The sequence below is a fragment of the Eulemur rufifrons genome, chromosome 17, assembly GCF_041146395.1.
Source record: "Eulemur rufifrons isolate Redbay chromosome 17, OSU_ERuf_1, whole genome shotgun sequence".
Classification (NCBI taxonomy): Eukaryota; Metazoa; Chordata; class Mammalia; order Primates; family Lemuridae; genus Eulemur; species Eulemur rufifrons.
In genome coordinates this window covers 65,122,642-65,142,993 of record NC_090999.1, presented here as the reverse complement: position 1 = coordinate 65,142,993, position 20,352 = coordinate 65,122,642, and the positions used below count along the sequence as shown (strand labels likewise).

General features: G+C 38.8%; 1 protein-coding gene across 6 annotated transcripts in view; it reads left to right on the top strand.

Moving 5' to 3' along the window:
- The window catches only part of MCTP1 (multiple C2 and transmembrane domain containing 1), a 494,950-nt gene that overhangs the window by 157,315 nt on the left and 317,283 nt on the right, over positions 1–20,352 (top strand). For 2 of the 6 annotated variants that reach the window (XM_069491906.1, XM_069491907.1), the window contains exons 1-2: positions 134–354; positions 822–824. The exons of the other annotated variants lie outside the window; for them this stretch is intronic. In XM_069491906.1, the coding sequence (XP_069348007.1) occupies positions 298–354; positions 822–824 (60 nt within the window). In that variant the 5' untranslated portion in view covers positions 134–297. Of the gene's footprint in view, positions 1–133; positions 355–821; positions 825–20,352 lie in introns of those variants that run through there. 6 annotated transcript variants of the gene reach the window in all.

Below are 20,352 nucleotides of genomic sequence, written 5' to 3'. Positions count from 1 at the left end.
GATGATGCTTGTTATGTAATCTGTACTCACAGTTTTGTGAAGGGAAACTGTACCCCGACTGGCTTGAGAGTTGAGTCATATCCTGTGAATCCAAAGCAACGGTATTTGAACATCACGGGTTCCTCTTACTTTCATTCTAAGTCGCTGCAGTTGAGAGCAGCAAGTGCTCCGTGCCAGGCTGTTGCTAGCACTTGGAGGTGAACAGTCTGTCTTGCTGGTGTTCACTGAAGAAAGGCAAGTCTGGATATGTAGTTCTCTCACTGGAGTAAAAGATGTTTTGTGCATTTCTAATCAACTATGCTAGATAGCTGCAAGCTGAAAACTGCCTGCAATTTGCCATTTATTTATAATAAGGTAAGTCCCATATTTTGGTTTACTCATTGGATGTGGCAGCCTTGAATGAATGTGGCAGTTTTAGCATCTGATTGTACCCCAGAAAATGCTTTCTCACAGGGTATTGGGGGTAGCATTTGAGATTCTAATGCAAATAATTTTAAATTTACAGTATAATGCACTTGTGACATACTTAGTGTAATAGATTAGTATTCCTTTTATGGTAGTTTTTAATGAAAAATATAATGCCTAAGAATGGGAAACATTGTAGTAGCTTTATATCTGTTTAGTTTATTTGTTGTTGTTGTTTAAGGATTAAGTAGTACTAGTGTCTTTAATTTTTTTTTCTTTCTGCTACTCTGTGATCTCAGTTAAAGGTGATAAATGCATAAGATTCATATGATTATGTTGCAATTTTATTCTGAATCATTATAGCCTGATAACTTTATTTCTCCATTGAAGTAAAAAGTGACCTTATTAATTATTAGAAAGTTTAAAGTAGAAAAGTAGTGAAAGCCTCTGGCTCTTTCATATTTGGCTTTCTCTTTAAGTAAAAAGCCATCATATTTATAAACTTCTGATTGATCTGTTTGTTTTAAAATGTGTAAGAGCTTGTTTATCACAGCCTACTTTCTCAGTTGCTGCTGGAGACACTCATACAAATTGTGTGGCTAGAGAAATCTTTGAACGGGGAGTGTGAATGAGAGGTTTGATTAAAGCTTGCTCAAAGGTTGGGGCAAAAGAGATGAATGTTATCTTGCATTTATACTGATTAAAGAAATAACATCAAATCAGAATTTAAGGTGGGATCTGGTGTCACATAACTTTGGGCACTCATATTGAAAGCCCTTAAAATCCTTTGAGGTAGAAAAGGTTAATTTGATTTTGAGAGCTATAGCTGTGAATTTGCAAGATATTATAAATTGAGATTTCAAAATTGTGTCTACTAACAGTTGGCATTATGAATACTTCCTCTTTTCTTAATTGACTTACTGTCATGCTTAGGGATTACTTCAATTCTATTCAAAATTATACCCACGACAAAATTGCTAGATTCTAACTAAAACATGGAAATTACTTTTCATTAGATATATATTCAATAATTCATGTTTTTGCAAAGGTCAAAGGGTTAATGAGCTGATGGAAAACATGTGATTTTCCTCATTTGTGGAGGGGAAATTAAAATTATTTCAACTTCCAAACATATTTGAAGGCAATATTTCAAATTGGAAAAGGAAATCTTTAAAGAAAATGACTTACCATTGTGAGAGCCTTTGGGACTTTTAATAGTGAAAAGGCACATATCCCAAAAGACCATAATATAAGGTGTAATAAATAGGATGCTCTGGTGCTAGATTATACATTAAACTGCTTTTTTTTTTTTTTTTTTGTCTGGGCAGGGAGGGAGCTTGTTCTGGTCAGTCAAGTATTCTGCTTAAGAATTTTTTCTTAGGCTATGTGTGAATTATTAAACGTCAAGCAAAAGAATAGCATATCTATATCTACATCAAGACAAAAGCATAGTTTATTGTACTTTGCATTGTTTCAGAGGCTTAATTATAGATAAAAGTGGCCATGAAAACTATCATTATGACTGGCAAGTCAGACTGATAAAATGTTATCAAGTTTTTTTAATATGCTCTGCTTCAGACAGCCCACTGGTAGGTACCTGATTAGATTATCGAGGCCGCTTGTTTCTCCTCCTTCCTTATGGTTGCCCCATCCTCTGGCTGTTTTCCTGCTTCTTTGCATTTCCAGAAGGGATGTGAGTAATGGGCAAGGAGGGAAAAGGAAGAGGGGGACAGAGAAGGAGAGGGAGAAAATCTCAAATGGTGTAATATTTGTGTTTCTTGCCTTTCATGATGGTCTTGATGAGGAAATCAGTCAGGAAGAGGTTAGATATAATGGCTAAAATGAGTCTTTTAGATAACTTGTAGATTTCACTTATCAGGAAGTGCCTTGACCTCCGAGATGAACAATAATTGGGAACTTAATTAGGACAGACTTTCCAGATCTTACCTTCCTCAGAGAATTGTTGCAAAAATGAAATAAAATAACATCTGTTGTTGTACTTTATTAACTTTAAAGTGTTAGACGCATTTTCGAGGAATTGTTGTTGGGTTTCCCTGAAGTAAGGAAGCTGCAAGACATCAGAGATACTCGGAATTCCACTCAGGATTTAGTATATTTCTTTTTGGTAAGGAAAGTCTCATTTTTTTCTCTTCTTTGTAAACTATTTTTTGTTAATTTCCAATTTATATAAAAATATTTTGCAAAGATGAGCTTCAAAAATAAAAACCTACTTTTACCTAAGCCCCAGTGCTCTTGGAAATTTCAAATAGCTCCAGGATTCTCCTTCTCCCTCAAAACATATTTTTTGAGTGGCAAATTAAATGTTACTTTCAAGCTAAAATCAACATATGATTTGTCTCAACTGGCGACTGCATCATCAGAAGCACATAGCATGACATTCTTTATTTAAAATTGTTTTTCTTTTAAGTAAGGCCTTGAAGGGTTTATATGATGAGGAACCACTGAATAGGAAGAAATTTTTTATGGAATGCTTGTTCTGACTTCTGAAAACTAGATTTGTCTGTATTTTTTTTTTTTTTCTTGGATCCTGTTGTCTCTAGTGAATCCTGCTAGATAGCAAAAGCAACATACTTGTTGGGAAAAATAAGTAGAAATAATTGCCCCATCTTACTCTGTAAATCAGTTATGAAGCTCAAATGAGACTGTTGATGTGACAATGCTTTGTGAACTCCATGGTGCCCCTAAGTATCATTATCACAGAGCAAGATACATACAATTATATGTTTGGAAGGGAACTTAGATGTCATCTCAAATCTCATTTCACAAAGCAGGGGATTAAGGTCCGAAAGGGTTAAGAAAGATGCCTTGTTACACTTAGCAAGTATCTGAACGAAGACCTAAATCTAGAATCTTTTTGCCTGCCCAGTTAGCTAGAAATCGATCAGAAGGCCAGCTGTTTGTTGTATACTACTGTTGAGGTGTGTTTTTTTAAAAACAATAAATAATATTTTCCAAATATTGATGAATATCCTTATGGGAAGCTATATTCTTTGTAGAATGTTTCACAGAAGACACATTGCCTCCTTTGCAGGTTTTGTGGGCTGAGAATTCTCTGTTTGATCTAGATTATGAAGCATGTATTTGTGGAATGATTATCAAAATAAAACATCCGACTTTTGCAGTATTTTAGCTATTGCCATCATACGTGTGTCCAAGTCCTTACTCTGGAAGTGAGCCATAAAAGCAAACATGCTTAATGGTTAGGGGTAGATTTTGTAGCTTTTAAAACTGAAGGTGATATTGTAGATTATTTTGATATACTGTATTTGTTAAAAAGTATTTAACAAAAAAGAGATTCTCCAAAAGCTTATCTTTTAAAAAAAGATAAGGAAAATTTAAACTACCTATGAACTTACAACCATTTCTGTTAGAATTGATCTGGCTAAGAGAACTCTATTCTTTTTCAGGGCAACGAGAAGGAAAAAAGATGACTTTTCACAATTATAGAAGTAAATGACATAAATATATAATACAATGAACACAATAGGTTTAAAAAGAAAATTTTGCTTTAAAACCTCTTAACGGCCGGGCGCGGTGGCTCATGCCTGTAATCCTAGCACTCTGGGAGGCTAAGGCAGGTGGATCTCTCGAGGTCAGGAGTTCGAGACCAGCCTGAGCAAGAGCGAGACCCCCGTCTCTACTAAAAATAGAAAGAAATTATCTGGCCAACTAAAATATATATAGAAAAAATTAGCCGGGCATGGTGGCACATGCCTATAGTCCCAGCTACTCGGGAGGCTGAGGCAGTAGGATCGCTTAAGCCCAGGAGTTTGAGGTTGCTGTGAGCTAGGCTGACGCCACGGCACTCACTCTAGCCCGGGCAACAAAGGGAGACTCTGTCTCAAAAAAACAAAACAAACAAACAAAAACCCTCTTAACACAAGATTTAGAAGGTAATTAAAATTTCCCTGTGCTGGTGGTATTAATAAACGTTATTCCTTCTAAGAATTCAAAACATGATCATTCTTTTTAACAAAAAAATATAACTGTTACAAAGTGTATGCTATCTTCATACCCTGTGCTGCAACTTATAGTTTCAAAAGCTAAGTGGGATTTATCATCATGCTATTTTATGAATAAATTCTAGCCCTGCTTTGTAATAAAGTTCATGTTTGCTTTGATTCTAAGAACTATATGAATATGCTATATAACCAGTAGGAGATCAGGGAAAACAGATGAGATAAATAGGTATGGGTCTTTAAATTTTTTTGCTAAATATAAATGCAGTGAGATAGTGTGTGGTCTGAGGGACAAAACCTGGGCTATAGGAATGCAGTGGGAAGAATCAACACTTCTTTATAACATCAACCCTCTCCTCTGGTTTTGGAAGTGACATTGAAGCCCTTGTTTTCTTTTGATTTTTGTTTTTCTATCTGCAAAGTTGGGGAAACACTTCAAGGCCAGGTAACAATCCCATACATCTTGTAAGTGCTCGGTAAATATTGATTAGTAATCCAGTGAACATCACGGTTCACATGAAGCACTTTGAACTCATAGAGAGTCCATGGATACATCATTGTTATAAGTGCTAAGACTTGTAATAGGCTTATCTTCTTGAGATAAGCCCAAGTAAGAAAGCTCTGGAAATGGTTTGTTGGGTTTTAATTCCATCTTAATTTAGTAGAGATACTCAAATTAGTCACTTGGTTTCCATTTGCTTGAGTCATTTCACTAGTGGGATGGGATTAGTAATATTTATTCATGGCAATTTACAGCATACCCAAATATAACAAATCAAACTCCAAATCCCTCATTCGACAAGCATGCCTCTCCAAGATAAAAATAATAATAAGGTCTAGCATTTAAGTCAGACTGTATAACTTTTTATGAACTATCTAATTTATTTTTCTTACACAACTTTATGAGGTTTGGGTACTATTATTCTTATTATTCCCTTTTTACAGCCGAAGAAACTCAAGTACAAAGAAATTAAGTGACTTATCCCTGATATCATGCAAATAACAGTAGAATGAATAGAATTGAACCTAGTAGTCCGGCTGCAGAGCCAAGAAACTTAACTACATTCTGTGCTGCCTCAGTTAGAATCCCTTGATTTCAGTAACTTGAAATGACCGCTATAAAGTGCTACAGAGAGGAAAAGAAATCTTTTTGATGTTACTACATTTAATCATTTTGATGACCGCAACACTCTCATTCTTAGCGAAACCCAGCCTTTCTGAACAGAAATGTACTGGGCGCTAGTATTCGTGCAGAATGTGTCCGGAATGAGCAAACATGCAAGTTATCCTGGATGATGATGGTCTTTGGTGATAAAAAAAAATTTCCCTTTTTTTGTTGTTTTTGAGGTGGGGGGTGGGGCAGAAGCAGTTTTCAATGTATAAGTAACCATCTGATACTGTCCCAGGAAAGCTTGTGGAAAATTAAAGTCATGTCTACTTTTCTCTGTACATGCCCTAAACATTTCCTGATGAAAGTCATTATTTGGGTGAAGGAGCATATTGAATGAATGGTAGAATGGAGACATTTAAGTCCATCATGCAACTAGGTCCCTTGTGATCTGCTTTCCTCAGAGACTCCACAAATTATGCTTGAAATTCTTGGGTTGTTTTGAAACTTTTTTGCTTCCTCAGGTCTTACATACAAGAACTTGCTTCACAGTGTTGTGTCCCCTTAGTGCTAGCACAGTGTCTAATGCCTAATAGACCCTTAGTACTGCTGCCTGGCAAGCTGACTGGCTGGTTGGGAGGATGGGTGGGTGGATGGATGGTACAGATAAACTGGGGTATCCCCAGATCTGCTCCGAGTCATGACTCATGTATCTGACACTGGATTGGGACCAAACTTTCACTGAGCATGTGGGCACAGGGGAATGATGTATGAGGTGTGAAAGAGTTTACCTCAGTTCATCTCATATTTTCTCATCTGATAGTCTTCAGTGTGGAATACACATAGCTATAAGTCGTTTCTTATGACTTTTCCCACTATTTCATGTTAGTTTCTGAAATTACACATAATGAACGATAATTGTTTCACCTCCTTGATTCAAAAGCTTAATGTATGCAGATGTATAATATATGTTTATATATATATTAAATATATGCAGAGAGAGACAAAGAAATAATAAAATTAAAATGTTAAAGTAAATTTAAACACCTAAATTAATGAAAATTGTCCAAGTTTGACTATTTTAGAATTTATTGTGAAAACATAACCAAAATGCAAGAGAAACAATTAAGGCAGAATATTGGAAAAAAGAAAGGTATTTTTAAAATCATTTTTTAATGTTTGTTTACAAAATATGTAGTCTTTCTTTCAATCTTGGAATGGAATCCTTCTTTCCCACAAAATTTCATTAGAGAGCTCAAACTAGGAAGTCTGAGAATCAAAATTTATTTGGCACAATCAGTCAGTTGAGAATGATGGTTTTCAAAATAAGGATGGTGACTAAGGGCTTGAGTTAGGAAATTATGTAGATTTTAGAGAGGGTATTAAGATGGTTATTGTTTCAAGTTTTCCAAGGGGGTGGGGTGCAACACAGAGAAAATTTTCCTGTAAAAGTACTTGACCAAGCACAATTAAATAGAGTCAAAATATATCCAAGTTTTAGACAATGGAAACAACTCCATTGGGAAAATTATTCATTTGGCCTTGACCCAAAGCAATTGTTAAAAATAAAAAACAAGAAAAAAGAAAAAGAAAAAAACACCCTAATCAGGATAGAATCATTGGATGGATTTTCTTTTCCCTGGTCCTAAACAAAATAGCGTATGGTCACTATTTGAGGACATTGTATTCCTTTATGTACAGGCACCTGTGTTATTTGAAATGTATTTGAGTCCAGTGGCTCACTGTTTTCTAAGAGTGATTTTCCTAGCTCAGAAATAGCATGTTCCAAGTCAGCAATCAGAAGAAAACATTACCCTGGCCCACAGGAGACCTGAATTCCACATAACTACAGTCTGAGCCTCGGTATCAACATCCCTCCGTGAAGGATTCATCTTCTAACTCCTCTCACATTTTCCAAAAGTCTATGAATTATTTTAGGATAGGATTCCTTTTTTTTTTTTCTTTTTTCAGTTTAGTGGTTCCTATGAATCTTGAAATTGATTCTAAAACAATTACTTCCAGGTTTATTCACCTGGAAAATTTTTGCCAAATCCATGCCTGGAATTTGAGAAATGTTTATGCTTAATATGAATGAATGTCTCATGGCAAATGGGTACAGTAGTACTCCCAGCCCCCACCTTATTCACAGTTTCATTTTCTAAGGTTTCAAGTACCCATGGTACAATACAATAACATATTTTGAGAGACAGACCACATTCACATAACTTGTATTATAGTATATTGTTATAATTGTTTTATTGTTTTTGTTTTTATCTCTTACTGTGCTTAATTCATAAATTAAACCTTATCGTAGGTATGAATGTATAGAAAGAACATAGTATATATAGGGTTCAGTACTATCCATGGTTTCAGGCATACACTAGAGGTGTTGGGTTGTATCCCCCATGGATGGGCGGGGGACTACTATAGTTTAAATGTGTAAATAGCTACAAAGAATCAATACACCAGATATAAGAAGACTTTGTAGCCTTATTACTGGTTTTACATCACTGACAAATTACACAGTATATTAATGTTCCAGAGTTTTCCAAAGGTACAGTACAATTCCAGAAGTATCCAGATTACCACGAGGAAGCCACTGATAATGACAATAGTCACTTTTGAGAAAAAGTGGTAGGATAGCTATTGTTTTGAGTTTTTCAAGGAGAAGAAAGACAGAGAAAACTCTCCTATAGAAAAACATTTGATTGAATACAACTAAATAGGGTTGAAATATATCCAAGTTTTAGACAATGGCAATAAATCTATTAGGACAATAGGCTTATTTCTGGATTCCATGTGGCAGGTGCTTTACAACAAAAGACAGAGTCCCCATTTAGGTGTTTTTGTATATAAGGTATTAATATAGTTTTTTAAAGAAATAAACCAAGGATTGAAAACTATATTTGCTATATTAAAATACTTTTCTCAATATATCCTGACCTCTTCCTCATGTAGCTATTTAGGTTGGTGCAAAAGTAATTGCGGTTTTGGATCATGAATTTTAAATCATAATAACTAGGCTCAAACACATCTTTATTAATCAAAATAGCAACTGTTACAATCAACACATTTTTGCCAACAAGAAATAAGTTTGTTTATTCCTGTAGCTTAAAAATCTGTGTTTCAGGATTTCACAAACTCTTGGAAAGCATTTTCTGCACCCTGCTGGTTGTGGAAGCATTTTCCCTACAAAAAGTTGTCGAGATACTTGAAGAAGTGGTAGTCGGTTGGCGAGAGGTCGGTGGATATGGTGGATGAGGCAAAATTTTGTAGCCAACTTGTTCAACTTTTGCAGGGTTGGTTGTGCCATGTGCAGTCGGGCGTTGTTGTGGAGAAGAATTGGGCCCTTTCTGTTGACCGATGCCAGCTACAGGCGTTATACTTTTCGGAGCATCTCATAGATTTGCTGAGCATACTTCTCAGGTGTAATGGTTTCGCCGGGATTCAGAAAGCTGTTGTGGCTCAGACAGGCAGCAGACCACCAAACGGTGACCATGACCTTTTTTTGGTGCAAGTTTGGCTTTGGGAAGTGCTTTAGAGCTTCTTCTCCGTCCAACCACTGAGCTGGTTGTCGCTGGTTATCATGTAAAATCTACTTTTCATGGCACTTTACAATCTGATAAAAAAAAAATGGTTCATTGTTGTTGCATACAAGAAGAGAAGATGACATTTCAAAATGACGATTTTTTTTTTATTTTTGGTCAGCTCCTGAGGCACCCACTTACCGAGCTCTTTCACCTTTCCAATTTGCTTCAAATGCAGAACAACTGTAGAATGGTCAACATTGAGTTCTTCTGGCAGCTTCTCATGTAGTTGGAAGAGGATCAGCTTTGATGATTGCTCTCCATTGGTTGTTGTCAGCTTCCAATGGCCGCCACTGTGCTCCTCATCTTCAAGGCTCTCTCTGCTTTGCAAAACTTTCTGAACCACCACTGCACTGTACGTGCGTTAGCAGTTCCTGGTCCAAATGCGTTGTTGATGTTGCGAGTTGTCTCTGCTGCTTTACAACCCATTTTGAACTCACATAAGAAAATCACTTGAATTTGCTTTTTGTCTAACATCACTTCCATAGTCTAAAATAAATATAAAATAAACATCAAGTAATAAGTCATTAGCAAAAAAAATAAAGTGAGAAATGTGCATTAAAATAATATATAAAATAACCACATTTATTTAAGAATGTATTCCAATATCAATTGGCAAATTTCAACAATGCTAAAACCACAGTTACCTTTGCACCAACCTAATATTTTTGGAAGTTTTCATGAAAGATTATTATTACATTTTACTATTTTAATTGAAGTTTTATAAACAAAAATTAAGGAGAAAGTTAACTAAAAATCAAACATCAGTTTTATTTAAAAATTCAGTTGTCCAAAGTATTGCACCAACTGTAAAATTTTCATGATCCTTTCCTGTCCCTTAAAAGTATGTAGTTCATAGTTGCAAAATTTTGAAAGTACAAGATGCCTTAGACATCAGCTAGCTTAACTGTCTCATTTTGTAAAATAAAAAATATTCTGACACAGGCAAATTAAATGACTTTTCCAAGGTTATACAGCCAGCTCCCCACAGAGCCAAGCTGGGCATGGGGTTCCTGCCATGTACCTCTGCAATCTTATTACTACATCAGTCAACGAAAACATCATTATCTGAATTTTTTATTCAAATGGTGCATTGAATTTTTGCTTCTTATTAAAATGCTAATTGTGTATAACATAAATCAATTTAAGCTTGACCTAATTTCCTTTTAGTCATGAAATATTTTTTTTTGGCCATATCTTTTTTGGAAGGGCATATTTTAACCACAGATTCTACAGAAATGTTTCTTTATACCTGAAAGTTTGCCTTTGTTTTATTCACTTGGCACTGCAGAGACACTTGTAATCACACTGGTGGGTCTACATTTAACCACTCATGCACATTTAAGACTGGTTATACTTCTCCACCATCTCCAGCAATGCATATTCAAACTGAGAGAAAACTTCATAATTGCAAATCATTGTATTAGTAAACAACACACATACCTATCCAAATAATTTAAGAAAATAAATTGTAATGATTACTAAACAATGTTCTGTAACTAGTAACTATACTTCCTTCATCAAAGTAGTAATGTCCTAGAAGTTGCCAGCCCTGCTGCCTCTCTTGGTAGCTCTTCCAGAAGCTGGGTGGCCACACCCGGGCAGCAGCAATTTGAGGTGCATAGTCCACTATATCTTCAGGTGGATGGTGCTAAGGAGCCTGGCCTTCACCTTGGAGGAGAGTGATTCTTCAGTTGCAGGGTGTGGAAGATTCACCAGGGAATCTTGTTCAAACTGCATGTACCCAGGCTTGTATCTGAGAGATTCTGATTCATTAGATCATGGGGAGAGTTCAAGACTGTAAATTTTGAGAAAAGCGCCCAGGTGATTCTAATGGACACTCCAGACCGAGAAATCCTGGGGCACCAAGAAAGGGTTTCAAGGAAGGGGTTGCTAATGCTGCCAACCAGGACAGGAAACACAGAAGGGGAGGTGCCTGAGCTCCTGTTCGTTTCTCATACTCACCTTTCCATCTACAGATTTGCTACTGTGTAGCACATCCAGCGTGCTCCCACCTCATAGCGCTGTCAGCTTCTTCCATAGCTTGGAGGAACCTTTTGAGTATGGGAGTAACCATTTGGAAAGACGTAGGTGAACAACAGATTTTTGTAGGAGAACTCACAGAACACCTTGCACTGAGACTCCAGTCAGGTTGTGATCAGCCACTTTCCCTCTCCACACGCAGTGAGATTGAGGAGGTGGGGGGGGCAGTGTTGGGGGAGAATAGTGACAAAATGCAGCAATGAGTGGGTGCCCTCAGTCCTAAGCTGAAGGCTCCCAGCCAAGACTCAGCAGCAAAGAGAAGTTGAGTCATGAGTCTGGGTGAAGAGAAATCTAATGAGGTGAGAAAGCTGAGATTCTGCTGACTAAAGGATAGCTTTGGCAAGTGCCACGGTGTGGGCTTGGTCCCACCTCTTCCCAAGGCCAAGGGAGAATTAAGATGAACTCCCTGAAAAGGACTGGAGGATCAGCTTGCAGGATGGCTGGGCCAGTGAAACAAGGTCCTGTGAGCCACGATGTGACCACAGGGTAGTGTGGTCATGAGAAGCTATGACAAGAAGCTACGACAAGAGGACAGGATAGTATGGTCACAAGGAGCTATGACAAGAAGCAGACAGGGTAGTGTGGTCACAAGGAGCTATGACAAGAAGTGGACAGGGTAGTGTGGTCACAAGAAGCTATGACAAGCAAGGTAGTGTGGGCACAAGAAGCTATGACAAGAAGCAGACAGGGTAGCGTGGTCACAAGAAGCTATGACAAGAAGCAGACAGGGTAGCGTGGTCACAAGAAGCTATGACAAGAAGCAGACAGGGTAGCGTGGTCACAAGAAGCTATGACAAGAAACAGACAGGGTAGTGGTCACAAGAAGCTATGACAAGTGGACAGGGTAGTGTGGTCACAAGGAGCTATGACAAGGAGCAGAATGGGCTGTGTGGCACAGAGCTTGAGAAAAAGTCTCTCCACACATCCAATGAAGACAATTGGTGAGTAGAGTCCAGATTTGCAGCTAGAAGACCTGGGTTTAAATCCAGACCCCATGACATATTGTGTGACTTTGAGAACATTATTTGACATCTCTAGTGTTCAGTTTCCTCCTCCTAATATGAGAATAAAAATACCTTCTTTGGAACTACTAATGGTAAGTCTGGATGCAGAGTATAATGTGAGCCCCTTTGTGCTGCCGATATTTTCACCTGATCAATGCACAAGCCCTTTTCCATTATAATTCCAGCATACACTGGTCTAGTGTCTGTGGAGTCATCAATTCATGTGAGACAGTCTTGGGCAAAAAATTGAAGTTTGTACTACGCAGAGTGAATTTGACAAGTAGAGTGATTTATTGGAATCATCTTTACAAGCTCTTGTTTATATTTCTTCAGCTTTATGTAATTTGTTCTGTTCAATATTTATCCAGCTAGGGTTAGGAGGGTAGGACTTAACGTACTGCAGAACTAGCAACCTGCTCCTTGATTCTGATTTTACTGGAAGGCAGGAGCAGCTTGTCAAGCTCTCTAGATAGGAGGTGGGGCCCATTGGTTTCTTCAGAACCAAAGCCAAATATGCTTAGCATCAATATGCCAACTGGCCCCCCAGCCACACACATGCACATACCACACACACACACACACACAGGAAAATTGTAAAGAATAGTCCCAGAGTCTCTGAGATATCTAATAGTTAAGAAACCTGTGTATCAGTTAGACATGTTTACTCTAAGGGAAGACTTATTTTTCTCATGGATCTATTAAAATTTCCCTAGCAGTTTTCCTAAGTGGAAGTTCTGGAAAAGAGTACAAAATAGATGCACTTTCACCTGTACATATGTCTGCCTGTTGTTTTCTTGAAAACCTAGCAGAGAAGTAAAATATATAACTCACCTCTATTACATGATTGCCAGATTTTAATAAAAATGTAGTCAATATTAAATTTTATTTAAGGCTGTCTTCTTTATGTGGTTATGAATGTCCTTTTGTTTTTAGACACATTAGTCTGTGCAGTGGCCACAGTTACTTACACAGAGTGAAACTTTTAGCCCACAAGATCCTCTGTGCTCACATGCAAGGCACTGGTTGTTGCAGGGCATTCCCCTCCATGCATGCCAGGGTGCAAGAATATTTTTTGAGAGCTTGTTTTCCAGAAACTGTAAGGATACAGTTGAAGGACAAAATAGACACAATGTATGCTAACAAATCATTATGAATATCATGAATATCAGTCACGATATATCAAGTTATAAGCTATGCTGAGTGACAGCAGATAAAGTAGACAATGATGTAGAGTACAATGGGGGAAGTTAATTTAGATTATAGGCCCAGAGAAGTCCTCTCTGAGAAAGTGACTTTTGCGCTGAGATCTGAGATATGCAGAGTTAATTTTGGTCTGCCCATTGTTTGAAAGCTTGTGAGGATTAGAGAAAAATGTATGTAAAGTGCCCAGCACAGTGTCTGGTAGAAAAGGTATCCAGGAGATTCGGATCCACCCTGTCGCCTAATCAAGGACTGCCAAGCCAGCTGGCACTTTAGAGACCAGCCTGTGGGCTGCATGTGTGGCCTCAAGCTCTGGGTGTGAAGGGTTGTAGGTATGTCAGGGTTAGCCGAGGCCCCAGCTGGCCCGCAGCCTTCCTGGTTAGCTTGCACTGAGCATGCTCCATGTCTGAACTTCTGCTCAGATCTACTTTGTTCAACATTTCTCTGCAGAAATGAGCACCCTTCCTTCCTCTCCCTTCCCTTGTGTTCTAGTCCATTTGGCTTGCCTCTGGTTCCCTGCTTCCTCTTCTTGGGAATAGATTCATCTCCTGGTACCCTGCAGAACTTCCTTTGAATACAGACGTTTGCATCTCCCAGATGAGAGATGGAAGCTTCTTCTCCCCCTCTTATCCAGGCCAGGCATCTCCCAGGTAGTCCTTCATTAACAACAGAATGAGCTTTATCTGCATCTTAAACTTTGTGGTTCCTACTGCATTCACTCTCAGGAGGCTGGAACTAATGTGGGACAGATTCCCCAATCCACAGCCCAGGTCAGCTTGTTCAGTCCTCCCTCCCCCCAGACTGCCCTGGATGGCCCCTACTTGGCACACGGCCAAGGCCTCGTGGGTAACTGGTGAGTTCAGAGCATTGCTCCCTGGGCCAGGGCAGTACAGGGCAGCTTCCCAAGGCAGAGGAGACAGTAGCAGTGCTTGGCTTGGGATCAGACCGTGCAGGGCTTTGCTGAGAGCAGTGAGGCCATCATGCAGTGTGGGCTCGAATGGACTGGGTTTGCAACACGTGTCAGAGAGCTGTGAGAAATTGGGAAGGAACCCGAGTGGCTGTGGATGCTGAGAGATTTGGAGCTCTCTAAAGGTATCACCCAATCTGTGCTGCAAAATTGGAGCCCCCTTGACAAAGGAGAAGAGACCAAGGCGAGGCTGGAGCAGGTGTTGCCGTCTCCAAAGGGCCAGCGGTGCTCAGGCAGCGGAAAGCAGGAGCACTGCCTGCAGTGACACTCCAGCACCTGCCTCCCGTCCTCAGAGGACAGGAGCCAACCTGGGTTCAGGGCAGCATGACAGCACACCCAGCCTGGGACTGTGGCCTGGTGGGCCTTTCGTGGACCTGGTGTTGGGCAGATGTGTATGAAGAGAACTTAGACCCCGCCAGACAGTGCTTTGTCGTGGCGTGACAATGACACACTCTGCCACAGAGGACAGGAAGATAGTTCCTTCCCCTCTTTCTGGTTTCTAAGGTGTGTGGTTTCCAAACTGCTGGAAGCACTCACAGAAAGGGAGGGCCATTCATTTTTCTGTCTGAAGCGCCCCCGATGGTGAGGGGCCAAAGGGCGAAGAGCACAAAGAAGGTGCTTTGAGAAGGGAGGCCTTTGTGGTACCTGCGTGTGTTTTCTATTTTCAGATGCACACAGAGATTAAGCACATCAGATTCTGCCCTTGCAGATAAGTCACCTGGCCTGTGTCATCAAAATGTAGCATATTTCTATATACTACATGTTATCCTGTTTAAAAAAAAAAAAAAAAAAAAGAGGACTATGCTCTCAAAGGCTGAAGTGATTAAGGAAAGGTACTTGTAAGCAGTTTCTTTATTATGTTTAATATAGTCAGTGTGGCTTCTTCATGGAAGCCCCCACAAAGTCAATGAAAACTGTCATCTGCAAAGTTCAGGATGCATAAAAATGTTTACACTTTGTAGACTTTAATGCTATGTTATGGTCAATTTCTCTTATCACTGTTTTTATTCAGAGACCTGCCAGCAATTTGACAGAGTTCTTGGTACTGCCTTGTTACTCACCATCACCCCAGCCCTTTCTTTCGGAGCAGTGACATTGGAGAAAAATAGGGCACATCAGAGAAAAAATATGTGACTCTACAAAAGACAAGCACATTTCTTCGGCTGTCAAAATTAGCTATGAAAATTAAGATTGAGAACATCTGTTTTAATTATGTATGTAGCACAGACTGTTCTGTTGTTTCACAGCCTCTCTCAGAAAAAAAAAGAAAAGAAAGAAAGAAAAGATACCTGCTAGTCTCTCACGATCTTCCCCTGGAGCTAAGTCTAATTTGCTTTTAGCTATAAAAACCTACTATTGATATTAAATGATGTCCTTAGGTGCAAATGTTATATAAAATTATTATAATTTCTTTTGCAGACTCTGTGTTGTAAGATTGGAGAGGTCAGGCTAAATGCAGTAAACATAAATGTCAAAATGAAAATGACTGACAAAAATGTGTTAGCTCAGTGTTTAATTAGGCGGAATGCAAACTGACACCTAGAAAGCTACTGGGAACAGCAAAGGAAGTGGAAGGGAACTAAGTTGAAAACACATCCCAGCCAATGAGGCAGCTGAAGGCTTGAAATGGTTACCACTCACCAAGTGTCCCAGAGTGTTAGACACTGCAGGAAATGAACTCATAGGGCCACAAGGGATCTTCACCTCTGCCATCTGCCACCGAGGATGTTGACATACTAGACTAGGCTCTTGTTGAATTTTTGATATTTATATATGGTGAGAGATAGGGGTCTAGTTTCATTCTCTGCGTGTGAATATCCAATTTTCCCAGCATCATTTATTGAATCATATATTTTATATTTTATCCTTATCTTTCCTCTGGTTAGAACCTCTAAAAAATGTTGAAGTGATGACAGTGGGTATTCTGTTTTTTTCTCAATCTCAAGGAAAATGCTTTTTAATGTTTTACCATAAAATACAAATATAATATTTGTTAATTGCCTTTATCAGATTAATAAAGTTCTCTTCTATCCTTGGCTTGCTAAGATTTTTTAAATTAATGGATATTGAATTTTATCAAATGCTTTCCCTGTATCTTTTGAAAGGATCATGTGAATTTTTCCTTTAATCTACTGATTGGTAAATTATATTAATTGACTTAATATAATTAAACCAATTATGCAAAGTCTTCTGCATCCCTGGTGGACCACAAACATTCTCCTCATGGACTGAGAACTCATCCAAAATACTACCAGAGTGTTGTTGTTATTAGGGCCAAATACCTGGTAACTGTACAGATAATTCATTTTTATGTACACAAATGGGATATTTATTAGTAACCCTCTGAGTTATTAAGGATTATTAAAATTGGATATTTGTGAATAAAATTATTAATGACATGTCACCAGATTCTGAGGATACAAAATTAGTAGACTCCCAAGAAGACCAGCTGTCACATCACAGCTGGCAGCACTGCAGAGCTCCTACTGTGTACATGAGCACACACAGAGAGGCAGAATCTCCATGGATTTATGGATTAAGGGTTTGTTATTGGTGTATCATTAGTATCAATTTTAGTTGATTGGGGTTGTCAGTTGTAGCTATTGTTATATAACTGCCATCAGTTTTCTGTGATTATCAATTTCGTTTCTCATGGATTATCTGGTTAACCCTATAGTGTGTACCTATATAAACAGTTATTGGGAGTGCATCATATTCCTGTCACTAGACCTTAAGACATGTATTGTAGTTTGAATATAATCTATTGATGCATTTAGCACGAAAGCAGGTGTTCACACATTTTGATCCCACAGCGATGTTTCCTTGTTATCATAGTCTTCCTTGCAACTTCATCTCCCTGTCTACTGAAGCATAGGAATAGAGAAGGAAAGTTGGACATGGATTTATTTGCTTTTTTATAATTGGCTTAAGGTAGCAACTTTTGTGGACTACGTTTTAGAAAACTCCAGTAGTAAATATTCTACAATAAAAACATAGTTTAAATATTCTTTAAGAAAATGAATGGCCACATCACCACCCCTGATTTGTTTACCATAATAGAAACACTTCACAGGAGAGAGATAAGTACAATTTAGGGGAAATAGAAATGGAAATTAACATTAAAAGAGCTCTGAGTTCTGCTGTTTGAGGTTGGAAGGTTTGGCTTTGTCCGGTGGTCACCTTCCACAGGATCACCATATAAACATGCCCTCTTTTGTCATCCATAGGAGAATTCCTTTCTGTATGGATATTGGGGAAATTTGTTTTAAAAATTATGCAGAGAAAATTCTTTTTTAAAAGATAATTCCTGGACCCAGCAATCATAAGATAACATTGTCTGAACAATCACCATCGTTTGCAGTACGCAGTGGAATGTATTTCTGTGTGCCTATTTGAATGCAGATAGATTTTTCTGGCTTAGAGATTTGTAATCTCTGAATTAAATAATGGAGACGTGAAAAGGATCTGAACCAGGGACTGTTCAGTTTCTTCGACCCCATCCCGTGCTGAGGGACCTCTCGGATGGGTTCAGAACGCCATCCTCTTAGTCGTATTCCTGCTGCCTGATTTTCACATCTCTAAAGAAAACCGCAGCTTACTATGAGGAGGGAATTATGAAGACTTTTACTTTGTTGCTTCAACTGGATTACACACAGCTGTGAGCCTAAAAACAGAAATACAACCAACCAAGAGCTGAGAGTCAGAATAAAGTTTGGGTCCAAATAAGCCATGATACATCAAGGCATTAACTGTGATGGGTTTTCCAAGCATCTAGGTTTTTGTTTTGTTTTGTTTTTACCAAAATATATACTCTTCAATAAATAACATAAAAGATGCATATAGATTCTCTTAAATCTTGCTTGAGTAAAGTTTTAATTCTGTAAACATACCAGAGGCTGAAAAAATCAGTTATTCTAAAGAATTAAATCGTATTGAGTCAATACTTTGACCAGACCTCATTCATTTAACAAATTGGTGGAAATGATAATTCTTGGATTCAAATCTCATGTCTGACAATCGCTTTGCTTCCCATTTTTAAGTGTGAAGTTGCTAAATACCAGGTTGGAGAAGTGTCACAGCCTCTCTGAACCCAGGTTCTTCCTCAGAAAACAGGGTTAGTATGGTGAGGAAGCACACAGGCTCTGGAGCCAGCCTGGGATCCCAGCCCAGTTCCCGCCACCCCTCGCTGTGGCTGTCTAACCTGAGGCACGTTTGCCGCCTTCTATGACTCAGTGTCCTCATGTCAAGTGATGACTGCCATAAAACTGCCTTCTGTGCTGTCGTGAGTTTCAAATGAGACAGGGGGTGCCAAGCACTCAACCCAGTGCCTCCGCAGAAGCAGCACTCAATAAATCTTAGTTATTAAAAACAGCCTTGAGGATTTGTGGAAATTGATATGGAAGTACATTGGACATGTGTTGGAAGCAAAAAGGCCATGTGTAAAGACAGAGAAAGAGCATCTTTTTCACCAGTATGACTGTGAAAACCTACCTACATTTTTAATAATTTTCTTTTCAATTATTGTTTTTCCCTAATTTATCTCTTTCCATAATAGTTATTCCCTCTGTGTGTTCATTCAGCCCATGCTTTTTTGGGTCTTTTCTTTGTATTTGGCATAAAAGGGAACAAGAAAAATGTCAGAGAATCAGTGTGACTATGTTCATATCAACCCATCTTCCGTAACTAGCATGTCCCCATCATAGCCAAATTGAGTTGCCAGTTGATTAGAAGGACTAACAAAGACCTGATGACTTCCTGCTGGGAATTAAGAATGAAAAAAACAAATGCAGAGTTGAGGGCAGATTCTTCTTTAAATTCTGTTTTAACATATCATCTGAAATTCTGAGTAGAACAAAGTCCGTTTGGATAGACCCATAAACAACCAATAGAGGGTATAATTTTTTAATTAATACAAAAAGGAGAAAGCCATATTAATCCTTTCTTTGGTACACCTACAAAAGTGACCTTTTTTTTTAAAAAAAAAAAAAACTTTTTTAGTTTTCTCAAGTTTAGGAATAAATTATGCTCTGCAAGTTTGTTTGCTAGAAATTGGGGTGCATTTTCCAACAGAAGTAATTCTATGAATAATGGCTAACTTCCTGGGGAAGCCCACAAGTCTGTTTAACTCACCAGTTATTGAAAGTGTGCTGGTGAGGTTCTGATAGCTCTGCAGACACTGGCCACCCAGGATGCCAGCAATGCCCTGCTGGCACAGGGCCAGGCGCTTCCTTTCTTCACCTCTTGTAGGAGGTGGGTTGGGTGCCCCTCCAGCTCCAGGCACATGGAGTGGCTGTCCCAAAGAGACAGAGCTCTCGTCTGGAGGTGTGAGGAGTGTACTGATGGCTCTAGAGACTCGGATGCTAAGGAGACTGGGGAACTAAGGTGCAGGTTAAGTGTAAGCAAAGACCAGCCAGGGGCTTAGGATCTGTGACCTGATAAAAACACTTCTTATTTCCAAACTGACACCTTGAATGTCTCTTTTCTGTCCCACCAAAGACCATTAAGCTGCCTTCTTTCTTTTTCCATTGCCCTAATTTGTTGCCCCTTACCTGGGTTTCTCTCCATCTTGGGCTCACAGAATAGAACATTATCTCAAGTTCCCTTCTCCCTTACCTTAGAACACATAGTCCCTTTTGAGAAAGTATGAGGGATTTTACTCCAAGCAATAAAAGAAAGCTGCCTAGAAATAAAAAGTGTCCTAATTATGCTTATCCTTCCCTCACCCCACCCCATGACCACCCCTCCTCCCCTCTCTTCTCCTTTTCACTTTGATCTGGGGGAGATAAAGTTCCTATGATAAAACTTAGGATATGAAATGGACTCAACTGAGCTTTCTGCACTCATTTTGGAGGATAGTCTTAACTCTTGCATGCATATGCTTGTCACCAGAATGGCAGGAGCTTCTAAGCCAGGGTCCCAGCAAAGGGGTGGTCCTGAACACAAGGGTCTGAGATGGGAGTGGGTGACATTGTTGAGTAGACCAGCACAGGGGTCAAGGAACTGTGGATTTTTAAAAAGAGAGTATCAGAGAAACTCTTGGGCATATCACTCTTCTCAT